This window comes from Anthonomus grandis, chromosome 22 (assembly GCF_022605725.1).
Source record: "Anthonomus grandis grandis chromosome 22, icAntGran1.3, whole genome shotgun sequence".
Lineage (NCBI taxonomy): Eukaryota > Metazoa > Arthropoda > Insecta > Coleoptera > Curculionidae > Anthonomus > Anthonomus grandis.
In genome coordinates, this window is record NC_065567.1 from 4,353,681 (window position 1) to 4,381,148 (window position 27,468).

At 33.8% G+C, this 27,468-nt stretch overlaps 2 protein-coding genes across 3 annotated transcripts in view; both read left to right on the forward strand.

Moving 5' to 3' along the window:
- Positions 1-1,542, forward strand: part of LOC126748591 (host cell factor 1) — a 57,750-nt gene extending 56,208 nt beyond the window's left edge. For both annotated transcript variants that reach the window (XM_050457931.1, XM_050457930.1), the window contains one exon: positions 339-1,542. In XM_050457931.1, coding sequence (XP_050313888.1) covers positions 339-397 — 59 coding nt within the window. In that variant the 3' untranslated portion in view covers positions 398-1,542. The remainder of the gene's footprint in view (positions 1-338) is intronic.
- LOC126748597 (uncharacterized) overlaps positions 1-27,468 on the forward strand; it is a 356,494-nt gene that overhangs the window by 267,792 nt on the left and 61,234 nt on the right. The gene's annotated exons all lie outside the window — the stretch shown is intronic.

Sequence of the window (27,468 nt, forward strand, 5' to 3'; positions counted from 1 at the left end):
ATAAGAACGAATTGTAGTCCACGTGGTATCTGCTGATTGGGCGAATTGTATGAGAAGTAGATTTCCGTTATAGCGCTTAATTGGCAATAACTATGTTTATACTGTATAACTCGGGCATATATTCTACTTTGTTCACCATATTTTATTCAAATGTGATATTGTTTAAGAAGTATATACATGATTCCATATCTATTTTCTCTTTTGAAATATATTATACTCAAGATCAGCAGTTGTAGAAGTCGTCTATTTTCATATGGACTCTTTAATATAAAACAAAATACTTTAAATTTACACGTTTATCATTTTGTTTTTTTTTTAATTTTCTTAATTTTTTTCAGATGTACCAGCAGCATATCTCTTGCCAGAGACTTCTCCGGTAAAAAACATTTTTACTTGATCAAGACGTTGATGTGAAGAAAGCAATTTCAAGAAAATATGATTTGGCCACGTTCATCACGGCATTCCGTCTTATATAATCTATTTTAAACTCTTATTTTCACCGAAAGACCGAACCAAAGCAAACATAGGTTCTATCGTTTGGTGATTGACTAGATCGCAATGTTTCATACCTTAATGAAGTCATTGTGTGCTAAAGAAATACCTGCTGAGCATGGCCGGTTTTTAATGTAAAGAATAATATAATTATAAATATTATAAATATATAAATATGAGTTGGAATCCATAAACGACAATGGGCTGTCACTTTTATTGTTGCTAATGTATTTTTCTGTTTGGACTTTCTGGAAATCATTTTGCAACTGCCAATTAACGAAGTATCAACTATACTGAAGGTTTGTCTTGTAAAGTGTTTTACAAGGAAGGGATGATATTTTTGTAATTAGTATATACTGAGTTGAACATTTTATTTTTTCAAAAATTATCTAAAGTAAGGATAAAATTTTTTATAAACGCAAGAGAGAGAGGGTGGATGTTTTTTATAGTTGCTTTTTTTACTGTTCGTCGTTAAACATCTTCGATAACACTGTTACGCCTAGATATAGTCTGGGAAAAATAGATATTCTAGGTTGGGCAAGTTTAAATACATAGTATCGGAGAAGTACATTGCGCAGTATAGAAATATAACTATGAAAGCTCTAATTTAATAGATATCTATTTTTCCTGGTCGATCTGTTACGGACCACGGGTGGTTTTTTGTCTGAAATTGGAAGGTTAGCTCGTTTTTAAAAAATTATTTGTCAGAAGCACGGAATATATTTAATTTATGTTAGTAGATGTAACTTTTATAATTCGGTTTTTTATATGTATTTGCGAGATCATGGAAAACAACCTTCCGCTATTATTATATTATTTTATCTGTTTATAACTAAGGTCTATTAAATGTAAATAGAAAACGTAGGTGCATTCATTCTTAGTATGCTATGCCCGAACATACTTTTATTTTTTAATTAAGTAGTTTATTTAGCCGAACACATTTTTTTTAAAGATGTCAACAACATCCATATATTCAATTTTCATACATTTTATTTATGTTCTGGTTCATTATACTGCCCATTAAATAATAAATTATTTACAAGAGTCAAATTTATTGTTTTTGTTGAATATACTGTAAAAACTGGGTTTCCCAAATGAGACAGTTTGAGAGAATTGCCAAAACATAACGCGAGCAGGCGGCGCGCAATGGGAACTATACCAACCCGGGCTTTGGAACGCTCCTGGACATATACAATTAAGGATATCGTACTAGCCGCAATGACGCGCCTTCGCTCCACTGAAATACACATAAGTATGGAAATAAGCCTGCAAAGAGCTTGTGTTCGGCAAGAAACTAATAAACTCGCTTCATCTGCTGGAGGCTCGAATTGACTCTGCCTCGCTAATCTTAACATTTCACAACAGGATAACGGGTATTACTAATATATACTCAGATAGTTTCAAAACTAAAACAGGTTCGGGATGCGGGGTATACTCCAAAGAGTTCCAATTAAACACAAGGATAGTGTTAGGTAATATGTGAAGTGTCTAACAAACAGTAAACAGTATAATCAATAGCGACGCTTCTATATTATAAGTAGCGTCGCTATTTTACGGTTTATGGCTACGGTGATTATCCACACAGACTGCAGACAGGCAGTTCTCTTAATTTTCTTCAACAAGATTTTTGTTCTTTTACATTTAAATAAAAAATAAAGTTAGGTAGAATATTAAAAAAGACACCAGCTCAGAGGTCGATAGATAAAAATTATTGTATTAGGATTTATTGGACTCTATTGAAAAAAAATATAACAAAAGGTATCGTTAAAGATTTTATTCTTAAATATCTATGCTAAATACATAAGTCTTATTTTTTCCATTTCCCAACAGAATAAGTAACTAATTACGAATTCGTCACGTCAAGGATTTTTAATATTTCTATGCTTAATAAAATATATTAGATTCATCCTGTCCTGTCTTAGTAACCTAACACGTAATCGTAGTTGCTTATGTTATAACTAACGCAGGATAAATTAAATCAGATGTATTATGCTGCAAAGATGTTAAGCGCCGCGAATATAGCTTTTCTACGTTATTCGGGAAGCATCGAGGTGGCGCTACATTGGGGTCAGATGTGGGGTATGAATTAAACGTCAGTATACTCGACATTGGTGAAAAATGAATAATAGGGAACTGAAATAAATCAGTCTATCAATGCGCGAAAATGGCAACGCTGTTGGTCTTAAAAGTTATTGAGCTGAAAATGAAGCTGGAAGAAAGAGACTGCGATACAACAGGAAATAAAGCGGACTTACAAGAGTTATCGATTTGATTAAGAGTTTGAGAAACAAATTGCTAGACCATTCCGCCAACCTGCATGTGAAGTTGGAAGAAAATTTTGCTAAACTGGAAGAAAACTCTGTCTCACTAAGAGAGAATTATGCAAGGTTAAAAGAAAAGATTTTGGAAAATAATGCCTATTTAAAAAAAAGAGCTTAGGGAAAAGCTAAGAGAGAATTCTGTCAGCTTGGAAAAAAAGATCTTGAAAAACAAGAAAGAATTAAAAGAGAAAATTCTGGAAAAATCCTATTCACTGAAAAAGCAGATTCTTTCATTGATGTAGCATATTCAGGAAATGGAACGTTTGGCAGTTCAAGCATACCTCAATGTACTCTGGGATGGTAAAATTAGTACTTTATTACTTACTTTATTACCTCTACTAGCAAATCCATCTAAGCTAGTAGATGCACTAACGCGTTCTCTTGAAGCTGCCAAGAACACAAACAAGAATCCTTGCTCGTGTCCAGCAAGTGATTCCAGGAGAGGAGGAATTTGAAAAATCAGTTAGGTGGATCATAAGGGCGGGTAATAGAGGACGTTGTCGCCAGGCCCAAATGTTGGAGGATTGAAAATGTGGCAAAGCACATTACATGCGAAAACACTTTTCAGAAGGCGCTAGTTCCACTCCGTCAATCCGGAAAACTAAAGGTCTGTGATAGGGGCTGAGGTTGAAGTGATTATGGGGATGAATATAATGGAAACTATTACAAAACTTCGACAAGTAGCGGCTGTGGAAACTAATCGCGACGCCATCCAAACGAATTAGAAGAGCTTCATCATTCAGAACCGATCTAAAGTCAGACCAAAGAAGGAGGCAAAGGCATCTGGTCCATAGATATCGAGATTGATATATGATATTATTGATACTGGGAAGAAAGTGAAGACAACACAGGAAAAACTAATTCAACAGACAGATCGAAGACTACCACTGGCCAAGAGAGAGGAGACTGATAACATTCTTGAGAGTATAGCCAAGGAAGGCATCGTAGGTTCATCTAGGAGTCCATGATCTTTTCCTCTAATACTCGTAGTGTAATGTAATGCAATATGGAATGTGCAATGCTCCTACTACTTTTGAACCGCTGATGGAAACGATTTTAATAGGACTGTCCTGGAAGGTTTACCTTGATGACATTATTGTGGTAGGAATTTCGTTTGAGGACCACATAAAAATCCTAGAGAAAGTGTTTCTGATGCTACAACGTTTTGGCCTAAAGGCTGAACTATGCTCTTACAAACGAAGCCATGTGGAGAGATTCGCCATCGCAAAACCATTAACTAAGCCCGCAGAAGGAGAATGAAAATTTCAATGGTCTCAAGACTGTCTGGTCGATCACCTAAAAGAGTAATTGACAGAGAAAAAAAATATATTCTGGACAGCGAGGCTAGCAATACGGGTATAGGAGCCGTGCTATCCCAAATCCTGGATGGCCAAGAAAAAGCTAATGAGCACTTCTACAAGTGCGTCTAGGGGATGAAGTTTATGGTGCAAACTGACCATGCAGCTTCAAAAATGCATCCTTCAATTTAAAAATCCGGAGGATCATGTGGCAAGATAGGCAAGAGGCTACAGGAATTTGACTTTAACACTGAGCAAGTAGAATCCGTTGAAATGTCGATGCGTTGTAAAGAAGACCCTATCCAGAAGACTGGAATCAACGTTAGCGACCAGAGGACTAAGATGCTCAATTGCTAAGCCAATCGTCGATAATACTTGACAAAATAAGGATCTTATAAAATACTGAGAAGATGATCCCGATATCCAGACAGTCCTAAACTGCATAATAGAATAGAAGCCAACTTGGGAAGAAGTTTCCAAGTCTTCTCTCAACGTCAAGTTTTATTGGGAAAATCCCTAATTTTGGAAGATGGACTTGTCAACTATTTTGAGGCGGAAAATAGTGGACAACGATGGAAAAGAGGAAACAAGGCAAATCGTTATGCCTAAATGTCGGATTTCGTAATTGTTAGAGGAAATTAGTGCCGGTGTGTCAGACTGGTGCAGGAAATTGTATGTTTGCCAGTAAGCATCAGCGCAAACAAAAGGCTTTGATGCGCCAATACGACGTGGGCAGTCCTTTTAAAAGGATTCCTATTGACTTTGCCTGCCCGTTTCGCGAAACAAAAGCAGGGGATAAGCACATCGTGGCCGTGATAGGCTATTTCAGCAATTGGGTTGAGACATACCCTCTACAAAAATTAGGAAGCTTTTACTGTCACGTTTTAGTTAAAGAGTGGATCTGCCCATTTGGTGTACCTTTGCAGCTACATATCGGCATTACACTCGTAGTAAGATGGGATGATGGAACGCATGACTAGAACCATTAATCGGTATTTGGCCCACCTACGAGACCGAGATAGCTTTTTTTATTTGTTTCTGCTAGCTTATCGATCCGCCATCCATGAAAACACAGAAGAGTCTCCGGCTCGAATAATGATGGGAAGAGAATTCTGTTTCCAGACTACGCCAGTGAGCTACGTAGAAGAGTAGATGTCATTCACAATCAAGTTCGCATTTCCATTCAAGATGCCAGCCATCTAATGAAGAAGGCATATAATGGGATTGGTTTGACTTTACCGCCCTAGGAGACGAAAGGGAACACCGAAACTTCTACATACTAGGATGGATCATACAAAGTACTTAGGAGTGATCAATGCTATACTTTAAAGAATATAAAAGCCCCCGAGGTAAAAATCGAATAAATCATTTTAACCCACTGGCTCTTTATTATGGAAACTTCAACCAAACCTGGATTTGACATTCAATGAATTTATCATCAGTCTAATGGCAGAAAGAGTAGGTACGGCGTGACCTGTGAAAGACACCACCACGCTCTGCCATATTGTGTGATATCGGCAAATGCCTGTGTATTTCAAGGAATATCTTTGACTGTCTCATTCCCGAAAGGCCTTCCAGAAGCGATCTTTGAAAATTGCCTTAATTCTCTTAGCTCAGATGTATATCAGCTCTTGCTTATTCCGTAGAAAGGCATAAGGAACACTCATTTCTTGCTTAGATATCGGCTTCTTCATTACCTTGCACTCCTGTCTAACCAAATGTAATATGTAATGTAATACGGATCCCATTAAAGTAATGTTGTTTTTCTTTATTTTCTAATTAAGCTTTCCTAAGCAGTCTTCTACCATCTTGAATTTGATTCCACATGAGCTCAGTGCCAATGTGTGATATGGCCGCTTGACTGTCCGTACAAAACCTTTTACCCTACGTTTTACCCCTTTTTATGTACTTGGAATGTATGAAGCAGGACAGATTCCAGCCATCCACCCGGTATTACTGGAATGGTTGGAAGGTACTTATCGCTCATTTTAACCTTTGTACTGTAACGATGATTTTTGCGGTTTTTCAGTCTTCCTTTTTTGGATTTTCGGTGTATGTTGCTGAGACTATTTTAGTGCTGCCTGTAAAGAGTGTTTGGAGCAGTATCATTGGTTGCGTTTCCTCTTTTTTTTATCTAGCTGCCATCTGGGTTTTTGAGCGCCATTACTTTGGTTGGGTTGGGTTGTTCCCCCTTTGGTCATGGTTATATGCAACCTGGAGGCGGTTGAAGTATCAGTAAGTTCTTCACAAAAGGACATGAACTGCTACCTTTTGGTTTTTCTTATCTCTTTGTTGCAAAGAATGCGCACTTATCCCTAAGACATATCCCTGCCACTTTTCCTCTTTGAGTCCGAGTTTTGATAGGTGCTTGTTTCAAAATTTTGCGTCTCTTAGATCTTGCTGGGTAACTAGAGTCAAAGGCCTTCGTAGTGTGACATTTGACGACGTGTGACGTTCGACTTGTGACATTTGACACATGATTTTACATACAAAATCAATTAAAAATGAATAATGAAAAAAAAATACTGAAGTATTTCATGTCCTAGTTCTGGCTGGATTTCTTTCTGGACTTTCTGGAAGTCCAAGGGCAACAGCTAATTTAAAAGGATGCGGTCAGCGCATCATACTCGCGGCTTATCAGTCAGTGAGTGGCGTATATATATATAAGCTGCTCTTCATTATTCTGAAACTCACAACCGAGTCCGACATCTGTGGAGTTAGAGTGAAAGGTGAAGCCTCCGGAATCATAGTCTGCCAGATATATAAGAAGCCGCGTCGTCGCTGGGAGGCCAGTTGACAGTTTAGTTGAACTTCAGTTGGGAATATTGGGATTTTCAAATCGGACATAAATAGTACTGAATAAATACGGTGTAAATAATTATTTTTAGTAAGTCGAACACTTACGACTGGTGAGTAGTGCAACATAATTGTTTAGCAGTGTAAATATGTAAGTAAATAATAAGGATAACGTTGTTTTTGCTAGTGCAAGCGATGGTTTGGAAGTTAAACTGGTGAAAAATTAGAAGAAGTTTTAAAAAAAATATTGCTAGAAAACTCCGCAAAGATGAACGAAAATTCCAATAACTGGGAAGCTACATGGCTGGCAAATTCTGCATAATTGAAAGAAAATTCTGCCACACCAATTTAAAAACTGAGCTTGCGGAAAAGCTAAGAGAAAATTCTGCCAGAGTTAGGAGAAAAGATTTTGGAAAATAAGAAGAAATTCTGGAAAATTATTCTTTGCTGGGGAAGCGGATTCTTTCATTAGAGAAGAACAGAAACCAGGATGTTTAAATAAAATTGCAACATTGGGCTTCAACACTATCGATGAGCTGCCTTGTATCTTTAACAGTAGACAATAAGAACGAAGATTGTGGCAATATGGAATCTGTTGGGCTGATGGGTCTCAAATCACTTCAATTTGATGGTACTACATCATGCAAAATACAAACGTTTAAAGTAGCCAGAAAAGCAAATGGTTGGTCATGTAGGGAAAAGCCAACTGCCCTTACATTGGCCTTGAGCGGAGATGCTACTGCCATCCTGCAAAGAATGTCCCCTAAAGAATAAGAAGTGTACGACGACCTGTTGAGGATTTCCATTGGAATGCTTCTTCGGAATCTTTTCGAAAGCTTCCAGGTGTGACTGGCCATAACGCATTTATGTCCAGTCACAACTGCAACATGTCTACCACACGCTGAAACGTCGGTACTAGAAGTCAAGGGAGTCGTTGCAAAAGTTCGAAGCAGATATAGTACGTTGGTTCGACTGGCTATCCAGAATTCCCGGAAAGAACCATGGAATGTTTGAAGTCCAAGGATTTATGGATGGACTCCGCGATGGGAAATTGAAAGATTGCTATGGACGACCTGGGATGGGTCCTACAAAGAAGCATAGAAAACATCAACGAGGTTCTTTACAGAATACGAAAGCCGCTGAGTGGTTAAGCTCGAGTCATTCACTTTAACCGACTGGCTCATTATGAAAACCACGAAGACGATGAGCTGCGGCAAATCCAACCAGAGTAGGATTTGATATTCGAGGAATCCATGGCCCATCATTCTAATAATCCGTTAGAGTCGGTACGGCGTGACGTGTGAAGTGCAGCAAGACCTGTGTAGTAGTGTAAATACGTAAATAAATAACTATTTTTGTGCCTTACTTATCTTAACGAACGGGTAGAAATGCTACACCATAATGGATAGTGTATCACTTGGACTTAAATGACGTCCTAAGAGTTGGTGTCAATCCGAATAGTGATCTATGCAATCCGAATCAATCCGAATGATTCTCTATGCCTAGTGAAAGTCTTCTTATAAAACTAATTTCTATGCTTATTTGCAACTGATCTTTTTTTTACGAAGTTTGGCTCAAATTCTAGCATCTCCCAAGCACTCCCAATTATTGAATAAGTGTGCTTTTCGATATATTTCAGTGTAATGCAAGACAGTATGGCCGAAAGAAAATTTAAATATTGTCAACAATCTCTTGAAGACTATACCTCATCATAAACTGTAATTAACAAAATTGCCTTTAACAAAAAAAAATAGCAACTAAATGGTAAAATATCCAATTAAATGGGTGTTTAATCATATTCACATCATTCAATGTTTTAACTGTATCGGTTTTGGCCATCTAGCCAAAAACTGCTCAGTGTCAAAAGTTTGTTCTAGATGCACAGAGAATCATTCTTATAAAGATTGTGGGTCAAATGAGCTAAAATGTATAAATTGTTGTCTAATAAAAAAAGTTCAGGTCTAAAGCTGAGCACATCACATCTGGCCCTCGATAGGCAATGTCCAAGTAGGCTAAATTTATTAGAGGTCATTAATCAGAGAGTAGACCATTCAATTTAAGCAGAGGGAAACTAATACTTTATATAAGATGGTATTTAAGAAAATAGAAAAACATGTGCTTAGCTTCCACACTTGAATCTTAGATCAGTGTTTACAGGTTTTGTCGAATTCACTAATATAATTCAGAATAATAGCTTTGACATAATTGATGTAACGGAAACATGGTTAACAAGTGATACATCATCAGATGCTGTTGGTATTCCAGGATACAATTTTTATAGAAAAGATCGTAATAGAGGTAGAGGTGGAGGCGTAGGCTTCTACATAAAAAGCTCAATAAAATGTGAGAGTTTAAGCTTTATAAATTGAATATCAATAGAGGGTTTTGAACATTATTGGGTATGTATTAGAGTAAAGCAGAAGTTATCCATAGCAGTAGGTGTTATCTATAGAGTAGGTAATAATGTATTAGAATATTACCTGAAATCTTGCCTGTAGGTGAGAATGTTTTAGTTTTTGGTGATTTAAACCTCAATATGATAAATATTCAAAACCCAGTCAGCAAATTATTTGATAGCTATGACTTTTCTCGGGTAATTGATGAACCAACTCGTCTGACTGATACAACAGCCACTTTACTAGACCCAATTTTTATTAATGATAAAAATATTGTAACTCAGAGTGGGACATCAGATTCAAATGGGATAAGTGATCACCTATTGACATTTTGCTATATAAACATAACATGTATTATAAAAACTGAAAAATTTTTGACTATAAGGGATTTTAAGCATTTCGATGAACCTGAATTTTTACTTGACCTTCAGTCTGAAGTATGGTGGGATGAATTGTTCTACCTTCATGATATAGATAGTAAAGTTGAGTATCTGACTCATAATATAAAGCATTTATTTGATAAGCATGCTCCCGTAAGGTCCATTAGAGTGACTAAGCCTTATGCACCATGGTTGACTTATGCAATAAGAGGTTTAATGAGAGAAAGGGACAAGGCTAGGCTCAAATGTAAATTAAACAACTCTACAGAAAATTTTGGACATTATAAAATGCTTCGAAATCTTACTAAGAATTCTATACGTAAGGAAAAGTTGGCTTATTTGCAATATTTGGAGACCCAAAAGGCTCAACGAAAAGTTTTGCAAACTTTAAGAGACCTCAATGTTTATGTTCCTACAAATACAGTTATTCAGATTCCTCCTGAATTGGTAAATGTGGAAGAGATAAATACATATTTCTGCAGCGTTTTTAAAAAATCAAACAACTGTGATAATAAAGTAGCATATTATAATAATAATAAAATAAGGGAAGGCATACAATTTACTTTCAAATTGGTCGATCCCTCTGATGTGTTTAAGTATGTGCAGAGTATTGGGTCAAATGCTGCATGGCATAACACTTCAGATGGTGAAACTGTGTTTGCATGTGATAATATTACATATAACTCATATTGTCAATAGTTGTCTCGAACATGTTTATTTCCCAAATTGCTGGAAAGAATCTCTTGTTACCCCACTACCTAAAAAACATGATCCTGTCAGTTTTACAGATTTGAGGCCTGTTAGTCTGCTTCCTGTAATATCAAAAGTTCTGGAAAGGTGGTTCATGTTCAGATCACTGATTACTTTAATACAAGTGGCTTTTTTCCTGTGCATCAATCGAACTTTAGAGCTAGTCATAGTACAACAGCTGCACTTCTAAATATTACTGACGACATTGTAAAAATTCAAGATAGGCTGCTATATTGATTTTGATAGACTACTCTAAAGCCGTTGATGTTATTGATCATGAGTTTATGTGTGCCAAGCTATCATATTATGGTTTTGGGAAGGTTGAAATACTGTTCTTTAGGTCATATTTAACAGGTCGAAGGCAGGTAGTTAGGATAGGTAGTGAGACATCGCAGAGTAGAAGCATTATTTCGGGAGTGCCTCAAGGCTCCATACTTGGCCCTTTGTTGTATGGTTTTTATACTGCAGATATGTTTTCTATTGTATCAACGCACATGCAAGCATATGCGGATGATACACAATTATTATTTCAGTTTAATCCAGACTGTCCTGATAATGCTGCTGAGATTTTAAATTCAGATTTATCTAATATTTTGCGATACTCAACGAAACATAATCTGACAATTAATCCTGCAAAAACTACAATGTTACTGTTTTGTTCTGAAAAGAAAAGGGACATACTCATGAATCGACTTAATATTCAGATTGAAAATACTCGGTTGAGTTTTGCTAACTGCGGTAAAAATTTGGGTTTGTGTATAGTTGTACAGCTTAATTTTGAACAACATTTAAAATCTTTACTAAAAAGAAGTTATGTGAGAATGAAGCTTTTATATGCTAGCAGACACCTTTTAAATTTTAAAACCAGAAAAAAATTGAGTCACTTATTATGTCTATTTATTCGTATTGTTTCATAGTGTATTATCCATTCTTACATGTTTTAAATAAAAAACGGATACAATACGTTCAGAATACATGTAGATTTGTTTATAAATTAAGAAAATTTGATCATGTCTCAGAAAATATAAAAGAGTTGGGTGGCTTAAGTGTGATAACTGGTATAATTTTAACTTGACTCTATTTTCTAGAAAACTAAATGTGTCAACAACCAGTATATTTGTTTAAAAAACTAATGTATAGGGAGGCTGTGCATAATCGCTTTTTGCGAGATAAAAATTATTTAACAATGCCACAACATAGAAGTTCTTTTTTTAAAAAGAGCTTCAGTTATAATTGTGTTAACTTACCTCTTCAATTTAAGGTATGCAATACTGGTTTTTTAAGGTCTGAGTACAAGAGGTATTTATTAGATGTGCAGTAGATTTTTAGAACTTTTTTAGTGACAGATATATTGTATGTATATAAGTACTGCATTGTTATATTGCTATGGTTGGTTAAAACTGTTTTATCCTCAGTGTTATCTCTTAAAAGCATTCTATTGGACTTTCTCTGTTAACATTTAAAGATGGTGAACTTAATATCCGAAGAATTGGTTGGGTGGAAGAATGGCCAGGAGGCTAAACTTCGCCAGTTGCGCTATTCTTGTGCATATGATGTGAGTGTACATTTTCATATGTTTCTGCATTGTATGTGCAAAGAAATACTTGAATAAAGGCGTTATTTATTTATTTAAATGCTAAACTGTTATATCAAATAGTAGTAACTTTAAGAATTTCCAAATTGTTATATGACGCTGCACAAAGAAATCCTCCTAAGCGTCCAAAAATCTAGTTCTTATTTTAAATTCATTCTTATAGATTTTGACCTGGTTTTTAACGTGCAGTTGGAAAATTGATTTTAATTTTAATAACGGAGTTATTGAATTTTAAAATTTGCTTTTTCCTGCTGCTTTTCAACATGCGCTCCGCGCGCGTTGTTTCTTAAAAAGATTGATGTTGAAAAGCAGTTTTTTTTTTCGCTGTTCTACTGACAACTACTCGTACACGCCTGGTGTGCGTGTGCAGCCGGTGCCTTCGGGTATGCTCGTTCGAGAAATTTCTTCATGCAGCGGCACATATACTTAAAGTGTTGATTAAATATTTGAGAAGATGCGCAAGCTTATGGACGAAAATATACCTTCAAATGTACCCGACAATGGCGACACCGTCGCGTCGGTCCAAGTGAACTCGAGAATTTTGCCAAAGGCGTGTGCCAATAGTCACTGTCTGCCTGCTTTGCATTATCCACCCTGAAAACTCGGGCGCTTTAAGCTGATATCACGAACTTAATAAATATACCTGGACTGCTAATACATATGGCCACGATACCCAAAAATGACTACTGCCTGGTGGCCGCAATTTTTATAGTGGTTGGTCACTCTGAACATTTTTAGTGTTGCCAATAACAAATATATTAAATAACGGTAATGAAGTTGACGACGCTGACGTTTGACGTGTGACCTGTCACGAACTAAATAATTTTTTTTCATTGTCATTGTTAACTGTTATTACATTGTCATTGTAATAACATTCTCAATGGTGGGTATAGTGGAGTAAGTCTCCACTATATATGTGGAGTAAGTAAGTGGTTTTGAGAGTTCTAAACGACGCTTGGGTATATCGTCTGCAACAGGCGATGTAGCTTCCTCCTCATTTCATACGTGGATAATGTATCACCATCCTTATTTAGACATATTTGGTTCACTGTTTCTCGAAATTATTGTGAATTGTCTGTCTGTGTTGTTTATGATAGAATTATATATAGAGTTGTTTATTTTTACTATATAAACCCTTGCTAATTACAAACCCTTATAAAATTATCTATATTTTGATTTTTATAGATGGTTGTATACCTATTAATGTAGAAACACTGTACATAGAAGGAAAGTGAAAGTCGTAATAGTAAAAATAGAAAGAAAATAAAAGTGTTTTTAACTGACTTTGTTAAGTAAATACAAGCAAAAATTTAAATGAATATCATCATTTTCATGGTATTAGGATTTATAAGATTCAAGATTATCAGAATAATAAAACAAATATTTTAAAATGCACGCATCTATCCCAAGTTAATTGAAATTTTGCCTCATTCTAGGTGAGGATTACTTTCTTTCATACATTTTAACGAAATTCTTAAAGAAGTACAAGAAAAATCACAGATCTAACACAACTGTCTTAAATTCTTAACTAAATGTAACTTTCTGTTTTGTATTTGTAAACATACCCTCTCAAAAACTTTAATTGTTTTATTTCTCTACAATTGGCACAACTGAAATTTGTCAGAGTGACCAACATCGAAAGGACACAATCACGCAAAATGGCGGCCCCCTAGTAGTGGTCATTTACTTTTCATTGAATTGGCAGTACAGGTATATACAGATCGTGTTATCGTGAGCTACGTATTACCCAAAATAATGGCAACACCGCTTGGTTGCGGCTTGCAGGCGGCGGAATTTTTCGTTTTTATTTTTTGAAACGGGAGTCAGCAGACCTCACTTTGCTGTGTTACTGCACGTTGCATTAATACTTTTTGAGCGTTGTTTTCGTGTTTTTTTCACTATGGCTGTTTATACCCCTTCCGAAAGAGTTTAACTAATTAAATGGTTTTATGGAGGCAATTCGGCAGTACAATGTAGAGATTTGTTTTCAGTGACATTTGAGAATAGACAGATTCTTTGTGCAAAAACGGTTTTAAATGTGGTTACAAATTTTGAGACATCTTTTTGTCTTCAAGATTGTAAAAAATGCCACACAAAACCAAGTTCTTCCTGCCATAAATTCCGTGATCGTAATAAGATTAGTGGTAGTGGATCTGCCCTTCGTGAAGCCATGCTGTCTAGTGTCTATAAGATGTTTTATAGGAAAGTATAATGCTGAATGAAGGACCCGCTCAAAAACTTTAGGAAAATTGTTAATAAGTGTAACTGGCCGATAGTTATCGATAAGATTTTTATCATTTTTTTTATGAACAGAAATAATTTTAGATTTTTTCCAGAGCAGAGGAAATTCTCCAGTTCTGAGGGCAAGATTAAACAATGGTGTTAGGGGTTTACAAAAGCATACACACAGTCAGATATAAGAATTGCAGGTATTTTATCGGGACCAACTATAGCTTTGGGCTTAACAGATTTTAAAGCACTTAGTACTTTATTTTCTATGAAAGATGTGATGTTAATAGTATCACAATGTGAATACTTGATTTCTGTTATCTTCTGTTGGGATGTGCTTCTGTTGTATGAGTTATAAAAAAATTGAGCAAAGGTGTCTGCTATTTTTTGGGGGTCAGTTAGGAGAGAACCAGTTGGATCATACATATTACATGGCATAGAACTGTTTTTTGTGAACCTAAAATCAATTTCCAAAAGTTGCTTGGTTGTGTTGGAAGATTTTGCTCAAGAGCAGTAGGATTTATATGAGTGATCAATGTCTGCCCTTATTTGTATGCGCAAGTTGCAAAAGTTACTTAAGTCTTGTTGATTGGCAGAACGTTTATATTTTTTCCAGGCTCTATGCTTTTGCTTAATTATTCTTAATATTTGTGGAGTAAACCATGTCGGATATGTGCGCTTTCTCTTCGAGGTTTTAGGAACGTATTTATCTAGATAAGAATAAATTATCTGATAAAAAAGTTCAACAGCTGTATTAACATTATTAACAGAGTAGAGTTCCCAATTTATTTCCAGGAAACTAGTATATAGTATTCTAAGATATGTTCTTTTAAAATTATAGAAGACATTTTCTACTTTAAGAATTTAAATTGTTTATTAGAAGTGGTTTTAAATTTAATAAGAAGTGATGGATGAAAAATATCCTCTTTTAACAAAAAATCATGGCATCTTTTAACGGAACAAAACTCAGGAGTTGGCGAAATAACGAAATCTAGTAACCGCTCTTGACAATTTTATATCGAATTCAGCTGCTGCCAGTCAAAAAACCTTAAAAAGTTATTAGTTAAAGCAACTTCTCTATTTAAGTTTCTCGTATTACTATACTCAGGTAAGTTAAAATCACCAAACAATATTACCTTAGCCTGATAAAGATATGTTAAAGACGAAAGATATTCATATAATATTTCGTACGTATGAATATTTTGATTTGGTGGTATATATATGAGAATAGTGTATAGGCAGCTGGTACCAGTCGCTATTTTTATTCCTATTATACCAACTATATTACAAATCAATTGAGGAAGCAATAATTTTAAATTAGAGACCGCAAAGTTCTGCCTAATAGCGAGCATTACACCCCCTCTATGATTGTCGCATCTTTCTACGTATTTTCTATTGCATCTGTACACAGAGTATTCCTGTGAGAAAAGTTCTGAATCGGAAATGCTATCGTTTAGCCACGTCTCGGTTATAGCAAAGATATCAAAGTCGCGGGTTAAAACTGCACTATAAAAAGATTTTTTTTCGTTCGTAGACCTTTAACATTCTGATAATAAATGCGAAGGTAACTGTGAGCTTGTTGCTGAGGCCGAGTAGTCTGTGATAAATGAACAGACGAGTGGCTTGAAGAGAAATGAAGAAAGATGTTATGGTGGGAGGGAGCGCGCAATCTTAGTTGCTATAATATACACAGTTATGCTGGCAATAAATAAAAAGAGACAAAAACAATAATGTAAGTTTCTTTAAATCTCAGGTTCTAAATCAAATACCGTTTGAGTGGATTCAAAGCCGTAGAAATTTTACTGATATTTTTTTGACAGGGACTACATTGCTAAAAAATAATGAATATGCGAAAATAATTTTTTGAAAAATGATATTTACGTAAGAACATACCAAACAAAACTACTAAGAAGAAATGTTGCACGGAAACATCATTTATTATAGAATTTTCACCAAATATGTTGTTATAAATATTGAATACAATTTAACCTATTATTAAAGCTATTTTGTTAAAATTTTTCTTTTAGATACTTTAGCCTTTACAGAGCAGTGCCGCTCGTTTAATTAGTTAAAAAAAAAGAGTTTCGAAAATCGTAATAATATCAATTAGGTATTATTTTTTAGGTAGGTTATTTTTTATCTAATTTGATTAAAAAAAATATAAAAAACATAGCTTTACAAAAGCAAATTTAAAGCTATATAATTGAGTTTTAGATCAGTACCTCAGAGGTAGTTTTATAAAGAATGAATTATATTTATAAATTATACAGTTAGTATTAAAGTAATTCGGATTTAAGTTCTTATTTTTTGTAAATTTGGTCTTTATTTTATTAAATTATTTTAGCTCAACTGAAGTATTCAAAAACAGTTAAAAGAAAAAATTTACTGGATTTAAGGATTTATTTAAATCCTTAATTCAGTCATTATTTTACTTGAATATTTGACAAACTCCCTTCATTGTGAATATGTTTTAACTAGGCACCTTAATCCAGATCTCCTAGATAATTTATTTTCTGTAATAAGAATGAGATGTCCAAGACAACACAATTGGATGACAGTCAAACCAGTAAAGCTTTAATTTTAGATATTGAAGCCAATAAAAATAACTTATTGTTATTCCGTAATTGCATCTACACGCAATATAAGTAGTTTCATTTCGACCAATCTAAAATTTTCGAATAATTCAAAAAAAACCGTAGCTTATGGCATGGTATGTGTTCTAATGTAATGTTATCTGGATATTTCGCAAAAATCTTAATAGAGAAAACAAAATGTGAAAAAACCTGTAATATTTTTAGATAAACGATAAATCAGAAATAAGCGATAAGAGAGAAATATTTAAAATCTATAAAAATTACTAAAGCAAATAGTGTATTTGCTCTAATAAGAACATCAGACTATTTGTTAAATTTATATCAAAACAATAGAATCATTTAATGAATTCATAAGTAATTTGTTATATTTATAATATAGTATGTTCTAAAATATAATAAGATATAACAAAAATAAATATACTAAACCTATGTCAAATTGATAAATATTTACAGTTATTAATTAAGATTCTTATTTATATTAATCGAAAATGGGAAACTCAAAACCTTATTAGCAAATCTTTAAAAAAATCTAATTATAAACCTCACTAAAAATTATTCATTTTATTGTCAAGAAGAACTAAATCGAGGTCTTACAAAAATTGTTTCTCAATTTTCTATGAGACCCACTTTCTTTCTTTTACTTATTAAAGGAAATCTTAAATCAATTTATTAATTTTATGGTCTTTAAGTAATAACTAGTCAGGATTCACCAAGAAACTGTTGATTAACGATTACTTTTATTTCAACAAGCAAAATTGAATTTTTGTGAATTGAGTGTTTTCAATTAACATCTTGTAAATACTTTAATATTGAAGGCACATACTATAATGGAGGGGATTTTAATAGAAATGATGCGCTCTTAATTCTAATGAAAAATGTGCTAAATCTTGTTGCCAATCACTATAAATTAGATAAGTCAAAAAATAATGATAAACAGAGTAACTTTTACTATATTAAAACAAAACCATGGGATAAGTATACTGTAAAGATCTCCAAACTAAAATATTAATTTATTATTTGAGGATTTGCAGTCGTTTTTTGATGACAAATCCCATGTCAAATTGTGGTTTTTTGCCCTATATTAAACTAACAACTAGATATGACTCAGATTCCTGCTTACATCCATTTTTTTATCAACACCAGCACAACAACAAAACAAATAAATTCTTACATATTACATACTTGTGTCATAGATGACTATCCAATTATGGTTAATATAGCGCAACACAACTTTATTTTATTGAATTATTAAAAATAAACTTCATAAACTATTCTGGTGTATGACATATGACTGGAGGTTACAGAAATTCAGGACTCTGAAGACGCTACAATTATTTTTGTTAAGAAACTTCAAAAAATTAGGAAGGCATCTGAAAAAATAGAAGTGTTTTAAAAAACTAAAAAGAGTGTAAAGGAATGGATAACAAAGGATTGCCTGAATTAACCACAGGGACTGCAGAAGAACCTACAAAAACATTACGATCATAAATTACATAACACTTACAAAGCTTATAGAAATCATTTAAATAAGCTAATAAATATAACAAAGTATACATTTTATAAAAACAAAATAAATATTAGTAAGAATGATATGAAAAAAGTATATAAAATCATAAATAATATAACCGGTGAAGGCAGGGGCAAAAAAGCAATATTTATTTATTTATTTATTACACTCTCACAAACACATTGCAAATGTAATTACATGTTAAGAGTGCTTACTAACCCAGTAAAGGCGAGAAAAAGAAAGACTTCAACTAAAATATACTAACTAAACAAATTAACAATATAAAAATATTAAAAACATAAAAAACACACAAATACATATAGCAGGTTCTAAAACAAATATGTGTACTACTTATACTTTGAACTACCTAAAATCACAGATCTAATTTGTCCTACAGAACTATTAAAGAAATCTATATCACATTTTTGTATATACAGGGTGTTTCAGAACTATGGAATCAAACTTCTAGGCGTTGCTCAGTGCAACAGTAGAATCCATTTGAGTATAGGAACCCATGTCCGGAAATGTGTCACTACGCCACTATGGCCCTAAGACGCGTTTAAATTTAGAAAAAATATTAATTAACTAAATATAAGGATCTGATGTATTTATTTTAAGCTTTTGTATATACCATCACAACAATTGTTCAAAATGTCTTCCTCCAACCTCAATACACCGATTTAAACGCCGTACATGATTTCGGCGAACTACACTAAAAATTTGATCCTCGTTTTGAATGATTCCAAATGATGCTGTTATTCATCCAATTAAGCTAGCTCTGATTCTACTGGAGTTTCGTAGACTAAAGACTTTACATGTCCCCACAAGAAAAAATCGAGCGACGTTAAAGAAACTGCTCCACCTCTGGGCAATCCAACGGTGCCCAAACCGCTGAGCCAAATACTCGCGTACTTGTACAGCAAAGTGAGCCGGCGCTCCATCATGCTAAAAACACATTTGCTATTTAACGTTTAGTGGAACATATTTAAGGAGTTCTGGGAGAACTTCCTCCAAGAAACGCAGATAAATAGGTCCTGTTAACCGTTCCGGTAGAAGGTATGGTCCAATTAAATAATCATCAGCAATGCCTGCCCATACGTTGACAGACCAACGATTCTGATGTTTCCTTGGAAGAATTGCATAAGGATTTTCTTCGTCCCAAACAAGGCTATTCCTACTATTAAAAATACCGTCTCTTGTGAAAGAGGCTTCATCGGTCTACAAAACATATTGTAATAAATTTGGTTGTGCAATGATGTGATCCAGAAGCCATCGACAAAATTGATAATCGGCTGCAGTCATACCTTGAACTTTCTGGAAGCAGTAAGGATGGAGTTGTTGCTCGTGTAGTACCCGCCAGACAGAAGCGTTACTCGTATTCATATTCTTAGCGACGTCACGTGTGCTATTTGATGGTTCATCGGCAACTCGCTGAAGCACCTCTTTTTCAAATTCGACCGTTTTTACGGTTCGAACACCAGTATCATGCATCTTGGTCTTAAACATGCCTTTCTCAGCGAGCCGCCGATGAACCGCAATAAACTTTTTGTATCCAGGATGCTGTCATTGAGAATTGACATTGATAAGCGTTGATTTTAATGTTGAACATTTGTTGACAGTATATACCATAACAACAAATAATTGTTGTTATGGTATCATGTACAAAAGGTAAAAATAAATGCAGCAGATCGTATTTAGGTAATTAATGTTTTTTATAAATTTTAACGCGTCTTAGGGCCGTAGTGGCGTAGTGACGCATTTCCGGAAATGGGTTCCTATACTTAAATGGATTCTTCTGTTGCACTGAACAACCCCCAGAAGTTTGATCCCATAGTTCTGAAACACCCTGTATTCATTACTTTGGTACATCATTCGATTTATAGGTGAACTACTTGGAGTTAAACATTGGAACAGCTTTTTATTTCTTATTCTTAAGTTTACTTTAGGAACCACAAAAGTTATGTTGTTAATTAAGGAACATTTCTTATACTTTAAATTGTTGACAATATTATACAGGGTGTTCCGTTGATCATATTACAAACTTCTAGGGCAGATAGAAAACGTCAAAAGAAAAACAAAAGTTCATATAAACATGGGTCCGGAAAAGCTTCCTCAGGGAGCTAGAGCTCTTTGAAAATATCCTTTAAAAACTTGTTTTTTTTTATTAGCTCCAGAACTACTTTAGCTACCGCAACCAATTTTGGGAGGTAAATTATTGTTAGTACGTTTATTCTTTTGAACCTAATAAATAAAAAAAAAATTACCAGGGGCTTCAGAATCAGGGGGGGTATTTGGTAAATTTAGGCCCATTTCTTTAAGACTTTAATTTCTGCCCGTTTGGGCATTAGATTATGATGTTCCTATGCTTTTTACATAAAAAAGGTGATCTACCCATTTATCTGGAAACTCGTCGTCTAGCTATTGCCGAACGGGAAAAACATAGTGAGGAGGAGCGCCGTCTTGCTGGAAATATATTTCAGCCTCATCAAGTATAGGGTTTCTATCATCATTGATTTAGTTTTCAATGGATTCAGTGATAGGCGGAATGATGGTATTTTCCAACACAGCCAAATGAATGTCTCCATTTAAATTTCCGTTAATAAATAATCGCCCAATCACTTTATTTCCTAAAATGCCTGCCCATACATTAATTTTTTAAGGGGTACTGGGTATACCCTTCTACAAATGCATGAGGATTTTCATTGCTCCAATATCTACAGTTATGCTTATTAACAAATCCATTTACATAAAATGTGCATTCATCGCTGAAGCAGATATTCTTTACATGAATAGTATTATCATTAATCGCTTCAGTCATTTTTTCACAAAACTCAACTCGCCTATCGAAATCGTCTTCGGTTAACTCTTGCAATATTTTCATTTTGAATGGATGAAATTTATGAAGTTTGGTAACTGTGTGAATAGAGCCTAATGAAATACCAGTGGCAGCAACAATTTTGCGTAATGAAGTATTAGAATTTATTCCAAAATGAGCCAAAACTTCAACTTGAGCGGCTTCATCCAAAATTCGCCGATGATCACGTTTTTTATTTGCAACAGATCCAGTTTCAGTAAACTTAGTAACAAGGTCCAAAACATACCTATGCGAAGTTATCTTCTCCGGATGTCTGGCGTTAAACGTGACGGTAGTTTGCCGAGCACATTGATTTTGGGCACCATAAATTAGAATAATTTCCACTCTTTCGGCTAGTGTGTAGACCATTTTGGAGGTAAAATATTCAATTCAACAAATAAATTTTCACTATTCCAAGACTGTCACAAATGTAACTTACGGCAAAATAAATTCTTTATTTTCCTTAGCAACTATAAATAACTAAGCAGGTATAACAATAAATACAGTTCGCCGATACAATACGCCGATTTACAACCATTGATAGCATAATGAATGCCCTTTAAAATAATGTACCACACCATGGGGTAGCCATTTAACATACCAAAGTTTGGCGTAAATAAAATATTCATTATTTCTAGACATTTTCGCTAACTATTTGCTTACACATTTACCGATTTAATTTTTTTTAGTACCGTTGAATAAAGAATTTTACGCTGCTTACTATGATGTATCACACGATGGGGGTTCCCATTTGACATATTAAAGTGAGGTTAGCTGGAGGTGAGGAGGTGATTGACAGAACTTCAGTAAATGCATAATTAAACGTCCCCTTGTATATCTAATTCGACGTGTTTTTTTTTTTTTTTTTAAGAAAGTTATTAAGAGTGGATCGTTTTGAAATGAAAGCATTGTATACTCTTTCTATACTAAATATCTCTTCTTTCAATATACTCAATATTTACAAAAATCGTTAAATGATAGCTCCAAGCATTTGCTTTTTAAAAACCAAATTTATTGAAGAATGGTTACAAATTGAACTAACTTAACTTAAGTGTTAAATCTAACAGAACCTGGTTTTTCTTTTTACTGTAAAAAAAATGAAGCATTTTTAAGCGAACAACAAAAATACGTATCTACTATTTATTTATTGTAATAGCCAAGTCGCTAAAATTTAGATGTTTTATTCCCTCAATCTGTTAAACTAGGTCGTATGAACTAAAATAAAGACAAATATTGTTTAAATTTCTATTTCTGAAAACATTTATTCATATTTAATGATAAGACTATTATTTCATTTAAATATTATTCCTATTTATTATTTTTTTGTTCTTTGTTTTGGTGCTGATCTACACATACGTAAACCAGGTATAATAGGACAAAAATGGTAAACCCGAAAATTGTCCAATGGCAAATTTTACCAATCCATTGAACGGTGGTAAGTCCTAAACATCTTTTATCAAGCATTTTTCTTATTCTTTGTCTGATGACAATGCTGATTGGTTTCTTGGGAATGACACTAACCGTACCATCTTTCTAAAAAAGACAAATAAGCAATTATAATTAAGGAAAAGTAAACTCTATATTGTTGTGGTAAATTCATAATTAGTAATATTTTATCTTATATTAAGTTACTATTTAAGTAACAAATAAATTTAGAAAATATGTCATTAATGTCAATCCAGTCAATCAAGTAAGTAAGTCTATTTTCTTCTACTTTTTATTCTGCATACGAGATAATATTTTCTAAATTTATTATTTAATTAAATAATGGCGAATAAAATAGGTACTAACTAAAATACTGCTAAAATTATAAAAATAAAAATAACTGTCGCTTCGGCAGAATAACAACAAAACAAATATATTTTTAAGATAACTTTATTAGCGTGTTTTTAACCTTCCGGTACTAACGTCCGAAAATTGGCCGGTATTTTCCGAAGAATTCCGAGTAGGCGGCTGTACCGCTCAGTACCTGTTGCGATTGGGGGCTCCAATTTAGTGTTAAGTGGTAAACAGAGTAGGGTGCTTCGTGTAGGAGTTATGCGGACTCTCAGTCCGCATGTTAGTGTTTATGCAAATTTTTTAAGGTAACAATTTTTAATTATGCTTTTTGCAAATTAATAAACCTAAATATTCGATTACGGTGATTAATATGAATTACGAAAGGGAACCACAATATCTTGGCCAACTCTTCGATGAGGTTGCGACTGATGAGGAGCCATTTGATGACGACTCGAGTTTGCAGGATGATGATGAAGAGACTCAAGATCATAACACGGATGATGAGCAAGATATTGATGATCCAAACAACATCTTGGATCTTCCAGATGAAATAATGGAAGAAGTGGCGCACGAAAAAACTGCATATTACATTGGAAAAGATGGCCAAACCAAGTGGAGAAAACATCCAGGAAATTCTTAGATACGGACAAGCGCCCTAAATATTATCAAGTTTCTCCCTGGGGTAAAGGGAAATGCAAAAGGGTTAAAATTTGTCGCAGAGATCTGGAGTCTATTTTTCACAAATGAAATGTGGCAAGTCATTGTTGATAATACAAATATCTACATTGGAATGTGCAATTTAAATCCAAACAACCGATCAGCAAGGCCCACAGACATTATTGAGTTGAAAGCGCTTATAGGATGGCTTTATATATGTTGGATGTCAAAAAATAGTCGGGTCAATGCCTCCGACTTATTTAGAACAAATGGAACATCCATGGAAATATTTCGTTTGACAATGTCTCGGGAAAGATTCAGATTTTTGTTGCAGTATATTCGTTTTGATAATAAAAATACTAGAATAGAGAGACAAAAATATGACAAATTAGCACCGATCCGGGAGATCTTTGATTCATTCAATTCTAATTTGTCTAAATATTTTTGTGTTTCCGAGCTCACAACAGTGGATGAAATGTTGGTGGCATTCCGAGGGAGATGCAGGTTTCGAGTATATATGCCCAATAAACCTAACCGATATGGTATCAAAATATATTCTTTAGTGGACGAAAAATTGTTTTACACTGCGAACATGGAAATTTATGTTGGGCAACAACCGATTGGACCTTATAAAGTTCAAACTGATAATGTTTCCCTCATTATCAGTTTGAACTCTCCCCTCAGACTGGGGTGTCTTCCCTTTGTCACCCCATCTCAGGAAGCAGCAGAAACATTACCATGGACAATTTCTTTACCAGGATGGCTGTTGCTAACGCCCTTTCAACAAATCATAAACTCACGATTCTTGGTACTATTAGAAAGAATAAAAGAGAACTTCCACTTGAATTTGTCCAACCTGCTAAACGACCCAACCAGACAAGCATGTTTGCATTTCAAGACAAAGCAACCATAGTATCGTATATTCCCAATAAAAATAAAAATGTGCTTATGTTGTCAACTATGCACCATAATGAAGACTTAAAAAAGAGTAAAAATCATTTTTTCCCAAATTAGGGTTTTAAAAAGGAATAAAAATTATAAAATTTTTATTTTATTTCCACATACAATACAGCATAGAATAATAAATAGAATACCACCTCTGTTCATTATGACTATTTTGTTTTAAAAATGCCAAGAAATTTGAAATCAGTCGGCACGATAATTAAATTTTATTTACTATACTTTGGGTACCGAACAGATGGAGTGGTCACGTGATCGTTCTGCGCCGGAGGTGTGGCTTAGAGCCTCGATAGGGTTCATGACTTGGGGTTTTATTTATATTTATTAGTCGAGCGGCTTTAGATCGTCTTGGTTGAATTTTCTGCTATTCGAATATTTGAATCTTCGCAATATTGAAAAGTTGAGATTGTGTTTATTTTTTTTGTTAATTTGTTTGTTACAAATAATGGCTGACGCGCCACGTACACCCCCATTGTCACCCCCCAAGAAAAGAGTACGAAAACATTTGGCCATTATATAAAACATGTGATAACGAGCATCCAGCATAAAATAAAGTGCAAAAAGTCCAGTTTACAGCAGAAGCAACAGGTAATAAATATTTTTAATATACAGTGTGTCCCAGGATGAGCGAATTTATACGTAAAAATGACAAAAAATGTTGTGGTTAAAATTTAACCGTTTGGCATCCAACCCTGCTTGATTGAAAAATAAAATTTAGCATATTATTATTGTTTTTAAATCAAGCTTGCCTTGATACGAATTTTTTTATTTATTTTATAAGTAGGTAAAGTGGAGGGTAAAGTAGTAATTCTAAGCAAGATATAAAAAAAGTTTATAAGAAAAGGTTGTTTAGAATGCAAAATTATGCCCGAATACCGCATTTCATAACCATAGACCTACTTTGATTTTTACGTTTTGTGTACCAATGAATTTTTTTATTCATATTTAATTATTAGAGATTGAAATTTGTAAAAATCAAAGTAGGCCTATGGTTATGAAATTCGGTATTCGGGCATAATTTTGCATTCTTTTCGGTAAACCCCAATATATTAACATAACTTTGCATAACAAAATACTTAAAAGGGATTATTATATCATTACCTGGCACAACCTCAAAATCGGTTTGGACCCATTTTATAGGCGACCGTATTATATTTTAAAAAAAACTGCTTACAAAGCAAAGCTGTACGGTAAAATAATTTAAAATAAGTAGGCATAATTCTCCTCGTCTAAATCTGCCAAGGTTGCATCGATGGGCGGGCCTATATTTCGCGCACATCATTTACTCCATCTGATCGGTAATCCGACTATAGTTTCCACGTTGTGACTGACATCCGTTAATTTCTTTAAAAAATCCAACGCATGTCGATAGAATGATACAAATGTCACAAAAGTATACCGCGATAGGACCACTAAATAAAATTGTGCACTGGGCGACTAATTTATCAATGCAAAGGTATATATAAAATAGCATGTTCAAAGATGAAGTCATCCAGTAAATGAGGCTTGTAGTAAATGATCTTTATCTCATCCATAATATAGCCTGTTCGAAAAATGTATTTTGTATATCTAAATAATTATGAAACAAAGAATAAATGAAGGTCCTCTCAGACAGCAGAAAGATATCTTAAAAAAATCTTAACACACATGCAAGATATGATTGTTGCCACTTGCATACCTATAACTAGACAACATAAGAATGTTAAGACCTATTATCTGAAATTTTAATATGTTCTTAATATTTATACATTCACATTATAATAAATTGTGTAACAAATTATAAAATACTGCTTATAAATTGGATAAAAGCTTCTTTATTAACTCAAATTATGTTCTTCAACTTTGCAAATACATCGTACGTCCTGTATATTTAAGAAAAAATTTTTGACGAAAAATAAACATCTTACATATCTATTGAAATCCACTGGACGCAAATAAACTCATCATAATTTTCAAAGCACCTTTGGAAGGCCAAAGAAATTTCATTAGACAAAAATATTCTTTTCTTAAAATTCTTCTATATGCTTGGAATATAATAAAAACTTTCTTAAAATACCTAAAAGTCATAAAGCAGACACCAACCAAATTATATAAAAAAGCCTGAAATAAAATGAAAAATAACTGAATGATATTATTTATGCTTCTGGTTTCGCAATTTTAATGTCTTCCAGGAAAAAACTATTCCAAATGCCAGAATAATAATTTAAAATTTATCCAAAGGTATAAAAAGGTTCTTAAGAGACCTGAAAAACATAAAAAAATATTTGCAACACTCACAGACATAAATACTAATATAAAACGGATGAAAGATATTTTTTAACTAATTCCAGATATATGGCGTCACTTTTTATATGCCTTCCCGGCATTCAAAATTATTTTTCGCGTCTTATATATTCCAGACATTTGGATTATTGGAAAATTCTAATTATAATCTTTCAATCATTGCAAAGTCTTATAATTTGATAATAAGCGACGTGTTTAATTTAGGAAAAGAGACAAAATATATCTGGTAAATAACAATTTTTTAATTTAGCATTTTATTATTTTTTATATTTTCTTATGTCTTTTGGAATAAATTTTAATTTTGTTCCAGGCATTTGAAAAAGTTTTTTTTTTTGTAATTTTAATGTAATTTTTAATATCTTCTAGCACAGATGTATATAGCTCCGCAGCTATATAGCTCCATAGCTGCGGAGCTATATACATCTGTGATTCATTGGAGGTCGTTTACGACGCTTCAAATTTATGAAAGAGTTATTTGAAGTGCAGTGGATAGCTCAAAATTATTATCCATGGGATGTCCATTATTAATCCATGAACATTTCGACTTAGTTTGAACTAATACTGGATATTCATATGAG